Source organism: Schistocerca cancellata, chromosome 8 (genome assembly GCF_023864275.1).
Source record: "Schistocerca cancellata isolate TAMUIC-IGC-003103 chromosome 8, iqSchCanc2.1, whole genome shotgun sequence".
Taxonomy (NCBI): domain Eukaryota; kingdom Metazoa; phylum Arthropoda; class Insecta; order Orthoptera; family Acrididae; genus Schistocerca; species Schistocerca cancellata.
Genome location: NC_064633.1, coordinates 582,632,825 through 582,644,903, shown reverse-complemented (window position 1 = coordinate 582,644,903; position 12,079 = coordinate 582,632,825). Strand labels below are relative to the sequence as shown.

Sequence of the window (12,079 nt, the reverse complement as noted above, 5' to 3'; positions counted from 1 at the left end):
GCTCTCTCTCTCTCTCTCTCTCTCTCTCTCTCTCTCTCTCTCTCTCTCTCTCACACACACACACACACACACACACACACAAACACTTACACAAACCCAAAAGTAATTTTTCTTAATCTGTATTTTGTTACAGCAATTTCCACTCTTTTTCAGGTTGGTGCAAGAGAGGTAGTTGCTGTGAAATGTGTGGATAAATCTAGACTGAGTGGATCTGCCATTGATAATCTGGTAACAGAAATATCACTGCTGAAAGTCCTGAAGCATAAAAATATTGTTGAAATGAAAGATTTCATGTGGGATGAAAGGTAATTGTACTCAATTTTAGATTGTATTACATTTTTGTTAAAAGTTCCAAAACCTGACAGGCTATGGGCAAAACTAGGACTACCTAAAATATTCAATGCTGTGTATACTGCCTACCCCCATGAACCATAGACCTTGTCGAGGTGGAGTGGCTTTCATGCCTCAACGATACAGACAGATGTAACATAGGTGTAACTGCAACAGAGGGGTATCAGTGGAGCGACCAGACTAACCCATGCTTCCTAAAGAGTGCAGCAGCATCTTCAGTAGTTGCAGGGGCAACTGTCTGGATGATGTGGCCTTACAACTTTAACCAATATGATCTCATCGTGCTGTTATCATCAGGAAAAACAAAACTGACATTATGTAGCACAGTGTGTGGAGGTTAGATCCCTTGATTGAGTAGGTATGTTAAAAAAGAAAGAAAGAAAAAGGGGAGGTTGAAGTTAGATATAGTGAGCATTAGTGAAGTGCAGTGGCGAGAAGAACAGGATTTATGGTCAGGTTAATACAGTGCTATAAATACAAAAACAAATAGGGGCAATGCAGAAGTAGGTCTAATAAGGAATAAGAAAATAAAACAGGAATGCCAGTAAGTTAACTAGAACAACATAGTGAATACTGTAGTGGGAGGGTGCCAGGAGGTGCCGTATTAAAACTCGACGAGAACTTTCCAAGTGATTTATTGTCTTTTAGCTACAGTGCCCTCGTTCCTCTTGGTCTGCATCACAGGACCCTGCAATGTCGAGGAAGCACCCCAGAGGCCCGTGTAATACAGTGCTGTGTCGAGCCGGCCTTGGCTGGCCCACTGAGTTCCGATGATGTCACGATGGCTGCGCCAACGGCTGGCTCGGTGACCACCGTCCTTGTTGTCTCTGCGCTGCTCCACCAGGAGCTGTAGGCTGGCCCCGCTGCTGCTTCTTCCTCTCTGGCATAGCTGAGATCGCGGCGGCAACAAGCGCCGGCAGTCCAGCATCTGAATCTGTGGCCCTCACCTCAGGATGTCTCTGACGTGTATCGGGAGCCGAGACGACTGCCACCAGTAGTGAGCTGAAGAGTGGCCTGCTGCTGGCTGGCTGGCTAGGGACCCTGGGTTGGCCTCAGGGGGTCAAACTAATGACCCGCCGTGGACTGGAAAACTGACACTCCATCTGCTGCTGTGTGAAGCTGGTGGTGTGACACACCCCGCCGTCCAGGAGAGCTGCCACACTTGAATGAATCTCATTAGAAAACGGCACCTATTTATACTCGTCTGTGCACCTCTGTTTTGCCAAGCACACCACTTCGCGTCACGTATGGATAACACTTAGGCTGCGCCAGAGGGCCCCTTCTGCCTGTAACTTGTGACATAGAAACTGCTGTGTGTGCCCTGTCTGGCAGTTCTACACCCCTGTGGCCTCTATTTGCCTTCGCAACTGCTGGTATGTGTAACTCGGTGCAATTCGGCCCACACCTGGCTTAACTTGTGCTCAGAATATCGCACAAAACTAACTTTCCCTATCCTAAATAGTGGTGCTGCTACATTATTCCCCTCTTCGGAAGTACCCAGTCCCCGGGTCGACCCTTATCTAGCTCTTAACTTGTTTGGGTCGGCACCTATGGCATATTTCTTTACTACCAGAAAACTTAAATGTGGTCTAGTGCCCTCTTAAAACTGTGACATGAAACAAAACGTAAAAATTTCTTACTGGACGGCCACTGCTCGATCATCCCCTTACCTACTCGTCTCACGCCCTTGGTATCCAGTCCACTGGGACTTGGACTGCTCTTGGTTCCCTTTTGGAATTAGCTCTCCACCTGATCAGAAAGAAAACAACACATAACAAAGTTAAGGCTGCGATGACACTTGGCACAGAGGTGCTCAAAATGATCATTATTTGCTGTTGCCTTTCCCTATACTGAGCGACATGTTGTACAAGCTGCTCGGCTGATATGTGCCCCTCTTGCTCTAAAATGAACTGGTTTACGGATCTCAACAGACCTGGCTCCAGAGTTTGATTTAACAAGGCCAGATTCTGCCTTGGCAAAAACTCTAAAGTGGCTTCTGGCCAGTACACCTGTGGCTCTGTAACATTCAATTGCATGAGTCCTGAAATTGACACTGGCAGATGGAAAGTTGGTCCTATTATGTTACACTTAGTTCCATTGATTAAAATTCCGCTCCCCTCAAGCTCTATACGTTTCACTTCTGCAAATACTTCCCCTCAAAACAACTTGCTACTATTACCAAATTCTCATAGGTGGAGAATATCCAATGCATCCCGACCTGTTGCAAGCTCAATTTTGGTTCCACAATGTCCCTTGGACAGTCTATTTCTTTCCCTCTGGCTAAAAATAACTGCACCGTGTGTGTGTCTCAAATTTGAAGCTACACAGATTTTCCTCCAACGTTCACTATTTGTGATCCAAACTCAACACCGATTGTGTGACTACTTTCATGCTTAAATTTACATTATATAAACTGGAGCAATAAACATGACTTTCCTGACCCAGCACTGTCGATAACTAAAAATTTAAACAGGAAATCGTACGACTCTGACATCGTTCAACACATACTTATTACGGCTTTGCCACAAAATTTACTCTGACACATTTATTTCTCCAGAACTTTGTTTGATTGCTCCTCCAACAGCACTCCACATACATCAGATGCTACACTTCCCTTTTCAGTGACCTGAGGACAGGGATCACCATCACCCTTTCGCCCTCTTAAAAAAAAAAAAAAAAAACCCTGCTGTCCCTAGCAGGCTCACAATACCCGAAAACACATATAAAATACAATGCCTAATTACTCCATGCAAACCCAATGATACATGACACGAAAACAGAAAACCTACAAATACTCTGCTACTTTCTGGATCGCAAAACATATGGTACTTCATGCTGTACTCTATCATCCTCGTTTTCTCTGTGCTTAGCATATCTCTTTCTTCCTCTTTCCTTCCTGTGACACACCTGGAATCATATCAAGGCAACCCTTAAATGGCCGTATCCACCCAGTGTGTACTATTGTTGTTCTAGTTAGCAACTGAAGCTTAACATTAACGGGGGATGTGGTTTCAACAACTTGGTATGGCCTTTGATACCTCGTGAGGAACTTCTTCATTTTCTCTTTTTGTGCGTAGGGACTGGACAGTATTACCCATTGCCCCACTCTATACTGTGGTAAACTTCCTTTCTGCTTTACTGCATCTTCCTGCCTTTCCAAAGCCTTTGTATTCACCTTTTGTACCCGTTTCCAAACATCCTGAATTGTCCTTGCAAATTGACGTACAGATTCACCAGTCCTTCCTTTGTGTAGCTTCACTAAATCAAACAGTGACAGCATTTTTCACCCATACACTACCTCATATGGAGACAAACCAGTATTTGTATGGACTTTGGCATTGTATGCGCATACAGTATGCTTCAAATACTTGTCCCACTGATGGTGATGAGAATCCACATAAAAACTCAGCATCTTCCCAATTGTTCTGTGTACCCGTTCTGTCCTTCCATTGGCCTGTGGATGCAACATGCTCATCCTCAACTTCTTTACGTTCAACAATTTACACAATTACTTCATTAAATCTGACATGAAGTTGGTCCCTTGATCAGTAATTATTGTCTCTGGTACACTAAACTTCAAAATCCAGTTGTTTACTAACACTTGCAGAACCATTTGTGCCTGCTGATTTGGCATAGCCACCATCTCCACATCCCTCGAAAAATGGTCTGTTATTGTGAGAATGAATCTGGTCCCCAATGGTGTTCGTCTGAAAAGTCCTAAGACATCAATCCCCAGCAAAGAGAATGGACATTTTGCATCCGGTAATCGTTGTAGCTGTATCTGTTTCCGGCTCAAATCTGCTCTCTGCGCACATAGTATACAATTCTTGACGTACTGATCCACATCTGCTTTCCTACCTCTCCACCAATACCTCTGTGCCACACTCCTATTCATCGCTCTACACCCTCCATGACCAGATAACACGTGATCATGTGCTTCCTTTAAAACCTCATCCCTCAGTTTCGCTAGCACTACTACCCTTGGCCATAACTTTGTTTCCCTGACCAGAAGACCGTCGTACATATTTAATTGTGGCTGTGTCCAATACAATTTACAATTGTTGTCCGTGTCCTGTAATTTTTGCCATACTGCTAGGTCATAACCTATGACTTCTATTTTTGCCACCTTCCTACTTAGTGCATTTGCTTTACCATGCTTCTTCCCAGGCTTGTGCACCACCTCGTAGTTTAATTCACTAAGCTTCACAGCCCATCTAGTGAGTCTAGTGGGTGGATCCTTCAACCTCAACAACCACTTCAATGCAATATGATCTGTCACTACCCGAAATATTCTCCCATATAAATAACATTTAAAATATGTGATTCCATAGATTACGCTAAGCAGCACCCTCTCCGTTGGTGAGTAATTCCTCTCTGCTGCATTCAGCTGCCTAGATGCATAGGTTACAGGATGTTCTTTCCCATCAATTTCCTGACTAAGAACACACCCTAATGCTTGATTCGATGCATCACATGCTAGTATAAACTCCTTTTCAAAATCTGGAAACACAAGAACCGGACTTAATGTTAACACTTCTTTCAGTTTGTCAAACGCTTTCTGCCACACTCCTGTCCACTCAAATTTCACATCCTTCTGTAACAATTGCATCAACGGCTGTACTAAATCTGCAAAACCCTTCACAAACTTTCGATATAAATTGCAGATTCTGATGAATGACTGCACTTCCTTAACTGTTTTCGGTTCCCGAAAAACCCTTCCAGCCTGTACCAACCTCGTACCTGTTCGCACTCTGTCCTTACTGATAATATGACCCAAATATTATACTTCTTCTAATGCAAAATGACACTTCTCCAGGCTCAATGTCAAACGAGCTGCTCTTAACCTCATAAAGACTTCCCTTAACCACTGTCTATGTTGCTCCATACTACTTGAAAACACTATAATGTCATCCAAATAGACAAGACACTGCTGTGGTTTCAAACCCTTCAGGACACTGTCTAGCAACCTCTGAAATGTTGCTGGAGCGTTTTTCAAACCGAATGGCGTTCTGATGTACTGGTAATGGCCTCCAGGTGTAGAGAAAGCAGTTTTTGGATGATCCTCTGGAGCCACCTCTAACCGATGATAACTACTTGTCAAATCCATCGTAGAAAAGTATTGGCACTGTCATAAGTGATCCAAAGTCTCCAATATGTTTGGAATCGGGTATGCGTCCGTTATTCTCTTGTTATTGAGGTATTGGTAGTCACAATAGAACCTGTATTTCTTAGTTCCATCCATAGATTTTTTAGGCACAATGACAATGCCCACTCCCCAGCAACTATTACTATGCTCTATAATACCATCTGCCCATGTTGAACTAATGTAGTTGCTGGTAACGGCCCTTGTGAAAAAAATAAATCGTTAAATTCCCACAATAATTCTTCCATATGCTCTCTTTCTCCTCCTTTCAAATGCTTAAGTTTGTCACACAATGCAGTTGTATTGGCAGTTAGTGGTTGATCACTTCGCCTACCTCTCGAACACCAGTCTTTGTCATCTGGCACATCCAAATTGGCTATTAAAACTCCTGTCCTCAAATTCGCATCTACAGCACTAAAATTATCCATGTTCACGAGAACTGCTCACCAGTCATTCCCCTCCTGTACACGTACAACACTACGTTTCACAAAACAACCCAGTGAACCCAAAGCTTCATTATCCTCCAATGGTTCAATAACACATACTGTACCCACAGGTAGATTTGACTCCATACTTACCCAAAGCAACTTCCGGGTACGACTAGACACACACTCATGCAAATTAAGCCTTAATGCTAATGTATGCAGTTCAATTGGTTTGTTCATTATGTTGAACGCCCCTCGCAACAGCTCTATTTTGACAACAGTTTCCCCTAGCTGAACTAACATTTCACCAAGTTCCACAGTTCGTTGTCCAAGGTCCATTTTGGCATGATGTTGTTGCAAGAAATCTACTCCTAGGATCATGTCATAGCCCTCGCTTTCCCATGATACTACCTCCGTGTGTGCATCAAATCAGACATTCTCTGTTTGAAAGTCAACTGTCACCGACCCCAAAGGTGTGACCTCCTTATCCCCCACTCCATGCAACCTAAATGTGGTGGGTCTAACTACCTTCATCCCATTATATTCATAGTAGCCACTGACACTTGCACCTCTGTGTCCAACAAAACCTTAAACTTTTTAGGTCCTATGGATCCTACCACTGAACATTCCACCTCTGCATACATATTAGTAGCATTGAAATTAAACAGGAGCTCCCTTAGGTGGGTCTTGGGCCCCCTCTGCCATTTAAAGATTGTCCACGTCTCCTATCTCCACATCTCCATCCTCCACGCTGCTGATTTCCACCCCTTCCTCTATTTCTTGGTGACTGGGTACATCGTCTCTGCACACCAGCTGAATGGCCGAATACAAATCTTTCGGAGTCCCTTCACGCACTTTCCATGACATATGCCGCTGGTAACCATCTCAAAAATACATCAAGTGCCCTTTGCTCGGCCTCTCGCAACAGAACACTATTCACTCCATCGCTCTGACCCAACTCATAAGTATACTCATTAATTTCCCTTATCCTGTCCACAAATTTCTCCACCGTCTCCCCCTGTCTCATTGTCTTTGTACTTAACCTCTCCCTAAAGTACTGAGCGCTATTCTGTTTCTTGTACCTTTGTAAAAGCTCCTCCTTCAACTGCTTAAACTGTCCTGCCTTCCTTAAGGCCTCTGAACACCTTATATATGTCTTCACTTCACCTGTTAATCTAATCTTGGCTACATGTAACAACTGTTCATCAGACCAACCATTCATCACAGCTGAAATTTCCAAGTCCTCCACAAACGATAGCACATCCTCAGATGCCTTGCCAGAAAACTGAATAATCAGACTCACAGCAGCTGGATCAATCTCCTGTTCCCTAGGCAACAACGACTGATCAGATGCGGTTTCGCGCTCACTTCTAGATGTTAATTCATTTCTCAACTGCATATTGTCAGCTGTCAATTGTGCTACTTTTTCCACCAAAATCCGCACCGTTTCTGGTTCCGACACACCTTGCATCCTTGACTCTGTCATTGTGTTGCTTTCGTTCCCAGTTAGTACAAGAATAACCCGACTTCCTACAGCTCCGCATCATCACACTCTGTAACATCATGCTCAAACCAATACAAAAGTAATTAAACGCTACGCAACAATGTTACTTCCTAAACATACGAACACTTACTCTGACAACAAAATAATATGCCCATGCAAAACATCTAAAATGTGGCTTCTAGCAGGCCATACCCAAAACACAAACAAGAAAGAAAACCTCCAATACTCAACAGAAAACTGGTAAAAACTTACCACATCTTGTGACGGTAATGCAGGCAGTGGGCTCGAACGTTGTACTGGACAGACGACGTCCACTATTCTGACACCAAATGTAGTGGGTGGGTGCCAGGAGGTGCCGTATTAAAACTCGGTGAGAACTTTCCAAGTGATTTATTGTTTTTTAGCTACAGTGCACTCGTTCCTCTTAGTCTGCATCACAGGGCCCTGCAATGCTGAGGAAGCACCCCAGCTGCCCGCTGAGTTCCGATGATGTCAGGATGGTTGTGCCAGCAGCTGACTAAGCGGCCACGGTCCTCGTTGCCTCCGTGCTGCTCCACCGGGAGCCATAGGCCAGTGCCACTGCTGCTTCTTCCTCGCTGATGTTGCTGAGATTGCGGCGGCAACAAGCGCTGGTGATCAGGCATCCAAATCTGCGGCCCTCGCTTCGTGTCGGGAGCCGAGACGACTGCCCGTGGTAGTGAGCTGAAGAGTGGCCCGCCACTGGCTGGCTATGGACCCTGCATTGGCCTCAGGGGGGTCAAACCAATGACCCACTGTAGACTGGAATGCTGGCACTCCATCTGCTGCTGTGTGAAGCTGCTAGTGTGACATGCCTCGCCATCCAGGAGAGCTGCCACACTTGAATGAATCTCGTTAGAAAGCGGCACCTATTTATACTCATTTGTGCACCTCTGTTTTGCCAAGTGCACTGCTTCGCGTCATGTATGCATAACGCTTAGGTTGCACCAGTGGACCCCTTCTCCCTGTAACTTGTGACATGGTAACTGCTGAGTGTGCCCTGTCTGGCATTATATCCAAGATAGGCACGAAGCCAACACACTCACAATAGCACAGGTTCATATTAGTTCTGACGGTGAAGCAGAGAATGAAAGAATGTATGATGAGCTAAAAGAAATTATTCATATACAAGGGAGACAGACAATTAACTGTGATGGGGAAGTGGAATTCAATAGTAGGAAAGTGAAGGAAAGGAAAAATATTAGTAGAACGTGGACTGGGTGGGGGGAGAAGCCATCTGCTGGAATTTTGTACAGAACATAATTTAATAATCATTAACACTTGGTTTAAGAATCATGTAAGAAGGCTGTATACGTGAAGAGAGCTGGATCACTAGAATGTATAATACTGATTATTTAATGATAAGACAGACATTTCAAAACCAGATTTTAAACTGTTAAGACATTTTCAGTGATAGATGTGGGCCCTGACCACAATTTATTGGTTATGAACGGTAGATTAAAGCTGAAGAAACAAAAAGATAGGAAATTAAGGAGATGAGATCTGAATAAATTGAAGAAACCAGAGGTTGTTGAGAGTTTAAGAGGGAGCATTGGTTAAGTTTGACTGGGACCTGTGTTTAAAGTGTTTGTAATAGTAAAGAGAACTATTGACAATGTTAACTGGATAACACTCATTGAAGTTTTGAAGTTAGCAGGGATAAAATACAGAGAGCGAAATGATATCTACAACTTGTATAGAAACCAGACTGCAGTTATAAGAGGTGAGGGACACAAAAGGGAAGCGTTGTTTGAGAAGACAGTGAGACAGGGGTGTAGCCTGTCCCTGGTGTACTTTAAGCAAGTGTTTAAGTAAACTATGGAGAAATTTGGAAAGGGAATTAAAAGTGTAGGGAGAATAAATAAAAACTTTGAGGTTGTTGCTGCCATTGTAAGTCTCTCAGAAATGGCAACCAACTTAGAAGAGCAGTTGAACAAACTGGATATTGTCTTGAAAAGAGGTTATAACATGACCATCAAGAGAAATAAAAAATGGGTAATTGTATTAGGAAATGAGACATTTAAGGAAGTAGATGAGTTTTGCCATTTGGGCAGCAAAATAACTGATGAAAGCCAAAAGAGAGAGGATATAAAATGCAGACTGGTATTAATAAGAAAAACACTTCTGAAAAAGAGGAATTTGTTGACCTATAATATAAATTTAAGTGTTAGGAATTCTTTTCTGAAGGTATTCACATGGATTGTAGCCTTGTACAGAAGTGAAACATGGATGAAAGTAGTTCAGACAAGAAGAGAATAGAAGCTTTTGAAATGTGGTGCTACAGAAGAATGCTGAAGATTATACAGTTAGGTAATTGATAGGAGGTACTGAGTCTAATCAAGGAGAAAATAATTGATGGCACAACTTTATAAAAGAAGAGACTGGTTGATAGGTCACATCCTGCAACATCAAGGGATCGATAATGTTGTAATGGAAGGAAGTGTCAGGGTAAAAACTGTAGAGGGAGACCAAGGCTTGAATACAGTAAGCAGGTTCAAATGAATGCAGGTTGCAAGAATTATGTAGAGTGTTAGGGAGATATGAAGAGACTTGCCCAGGATAGAGAGCAAACCAGTCTAAGGGCCCCGAACAACAACAACAACAACAACAAGCAATTAGTTGATTGGATAAGATATCACACATTATGTAAAGATAAGCATTTACATCACTCTAAATATATGAGTAAACTCTAGTTGTGTGCATGACATCTTAATATTGCAAAGCTGTCAGAGTAATTACTGTTAATTCATATAAAGCACTCTGTAAAATTTTGTTCTGTGAACAAAAAATCATGCTGGTAATAAACTTATGTCCATATGTTTTAATTTGTACAAAGTAGTAGTTACCAAAAGCAAAACAGAGAGAAAATATACATTGTTACAACACAAGAAGCAATAAATGCATTTATTCTCCATACCCCAGACTGTCAAAACCAGTTAACAGTTATGAACCCAAGATGTCAAAATTATTTAATAAGCTTTCACAAACTGTCCAAGAGTTATCTAAACAAGCATTCAAATAAGCACTGCATGACTGATTGGTTGCCCACATATTCTACATTGTTGTTGTTGTTGTTGTTGTGTCGTCTTCAGTCCAGAGACTGGTTTTATGCAGCTCTCCATGCAACTCTATCCTTCGCAAGCTTCTTCATCTCCGAGTAACTACTGCACACTACATCCTTCTGAATCTGCTTAGTGTATTCATCTCTTGTCTCCCTCTACAATTTTTACCCTCCGCGCTGCCCTCCAACACAAAATTTGTGACCCCTTGATGCCTCAGAACACGTCCTACCAACCGATCCCTTCTTCTAGCCAAGTTGTGCCACAAATTCCTCTTCTCCCCAATTCTATTCAGTAACCTCATTAGTTATGTGAGCTACCCATCTAATCTTCAGCATTCTTCTGTAACACCACATTTCAAAAGCTTCTACTGTCTTCTTGTCTATCGTCCATGTTTCAGATCCATACATGGCTACTCTCCATACAAATACCTTTAGAAAAGACTTCTTGACACTTAAATCTATACTCAATTTAACAAAGTTCTCTTCTGCAGAGACACTTTTCTTGCCATTGTTAGTCTATATTTTATATCCTCTCTACTTCTACCATCATCAGTTAATTTGCTCCCCAAATAGCAAAACTCATCTACTACTTTAAGTGTCTCATTTCCAAATCTAATTCCCTCAGCATCACCTGATTTAATTAGACTGCATCCCATTATTCTCGTTTTGCTTCAGTTGATGTTTATATTATATATCCTCCTTTCAAGACACTGTTCATTCTGTTCAAATGCGCTTCTAGGTCCATTGCTGTCTCTGACAGAATTACAATGTCATTGGCGAACCTCAAAGTTTTTATTTCTTCTCCATGGATTTTAATTCCTACTCCAAATTTTTCATTTGTATTGCCAGTATTTTGCAGCCTTGACTTATTAAGCTGATAGTTTGGAAATTTTCACACCTTTCAACACCTGCTTTCTTTGGGATTGGAATTAGTATATTCTTCTTGAAGTCTGGAGGTATTTTGCATGTCTCATACATCTTGCTTACTAGATGGTAGAGTTTTGTCAGGGCTGGGATTGCCAAGGCTATCAGTAGTTGAAATGGAATGTTGTATACTCCCGGGGCCTTGTTTTGACTTAGGTCTTTCAGTACCCTGTCAAATTCTTCACGCAGCATCATATCTCCAACTTCATCTTCACGTACGTCCTCTTCCATTTCCACAATATTGCCCTCAAGTACATCACCCTTGTATAGATCCTCTGTATACTCCTTCCACCTTTCTGCTTTCCCTTCTTTGCTTAGAACTGGTTTTCCATCAGAGCTCTTGATATTCATACAAGTGGTTCTCTTATCTCCGAAGGTCTCTTTATTTTTCCAGTAGGCATTATCTATCTTAACCCTAGTGATATATGCCTCTACATCCTTACATTTGTCCTCTAGCCATCCTTGTATAGCAGAACTTTGCACTTCCTTTCGATTTCATTTTTGAGACGTTTGTATTTCTTTTTGCATGCTTAATTTACTGCATTTTTATATTTTCTCCTTTCATCAATTAAATTGTATATCTCTTCTGTTACCCAAGGATTTCTATTAGCCCTCGTCTTTTTACCTACTTGATCCTCTGCTGCCTTCACTAT

General features: G+C 42.2%; 1 protein-coding gene across 3 annotated transcripts in view; it reads left to right on the top strand.

Annotated features, from left to right (window-relative positions):
• The window catches only part of LOC126095217 (serine/threonine-protein kinase ULK3), a 122,227-nt gene that overhangs the window by 40,614 nt on the left and 69,534 nt on the right, over positions 1-12,079 (top strand). For 2 of the 3 annotated variants that reach the window (XR_007521930.1, XM_049909955.1), the window contains exon 2: positions 154-305. Coding sequence is in view for 2 of the 3 variants with exons in the window: in XM_049909955.1 (XP_049765912.1) it covers positions 154-305 (152 nt within the window). In the remaining variant the exon portion in view is untranslated. Of the gene's footprint in view, positions 1-133; positions 306-12,079 lie in introns of all 3 variants that reach the window. The other variant, XM_049909956.1, reaches the window with a different exon arrangement.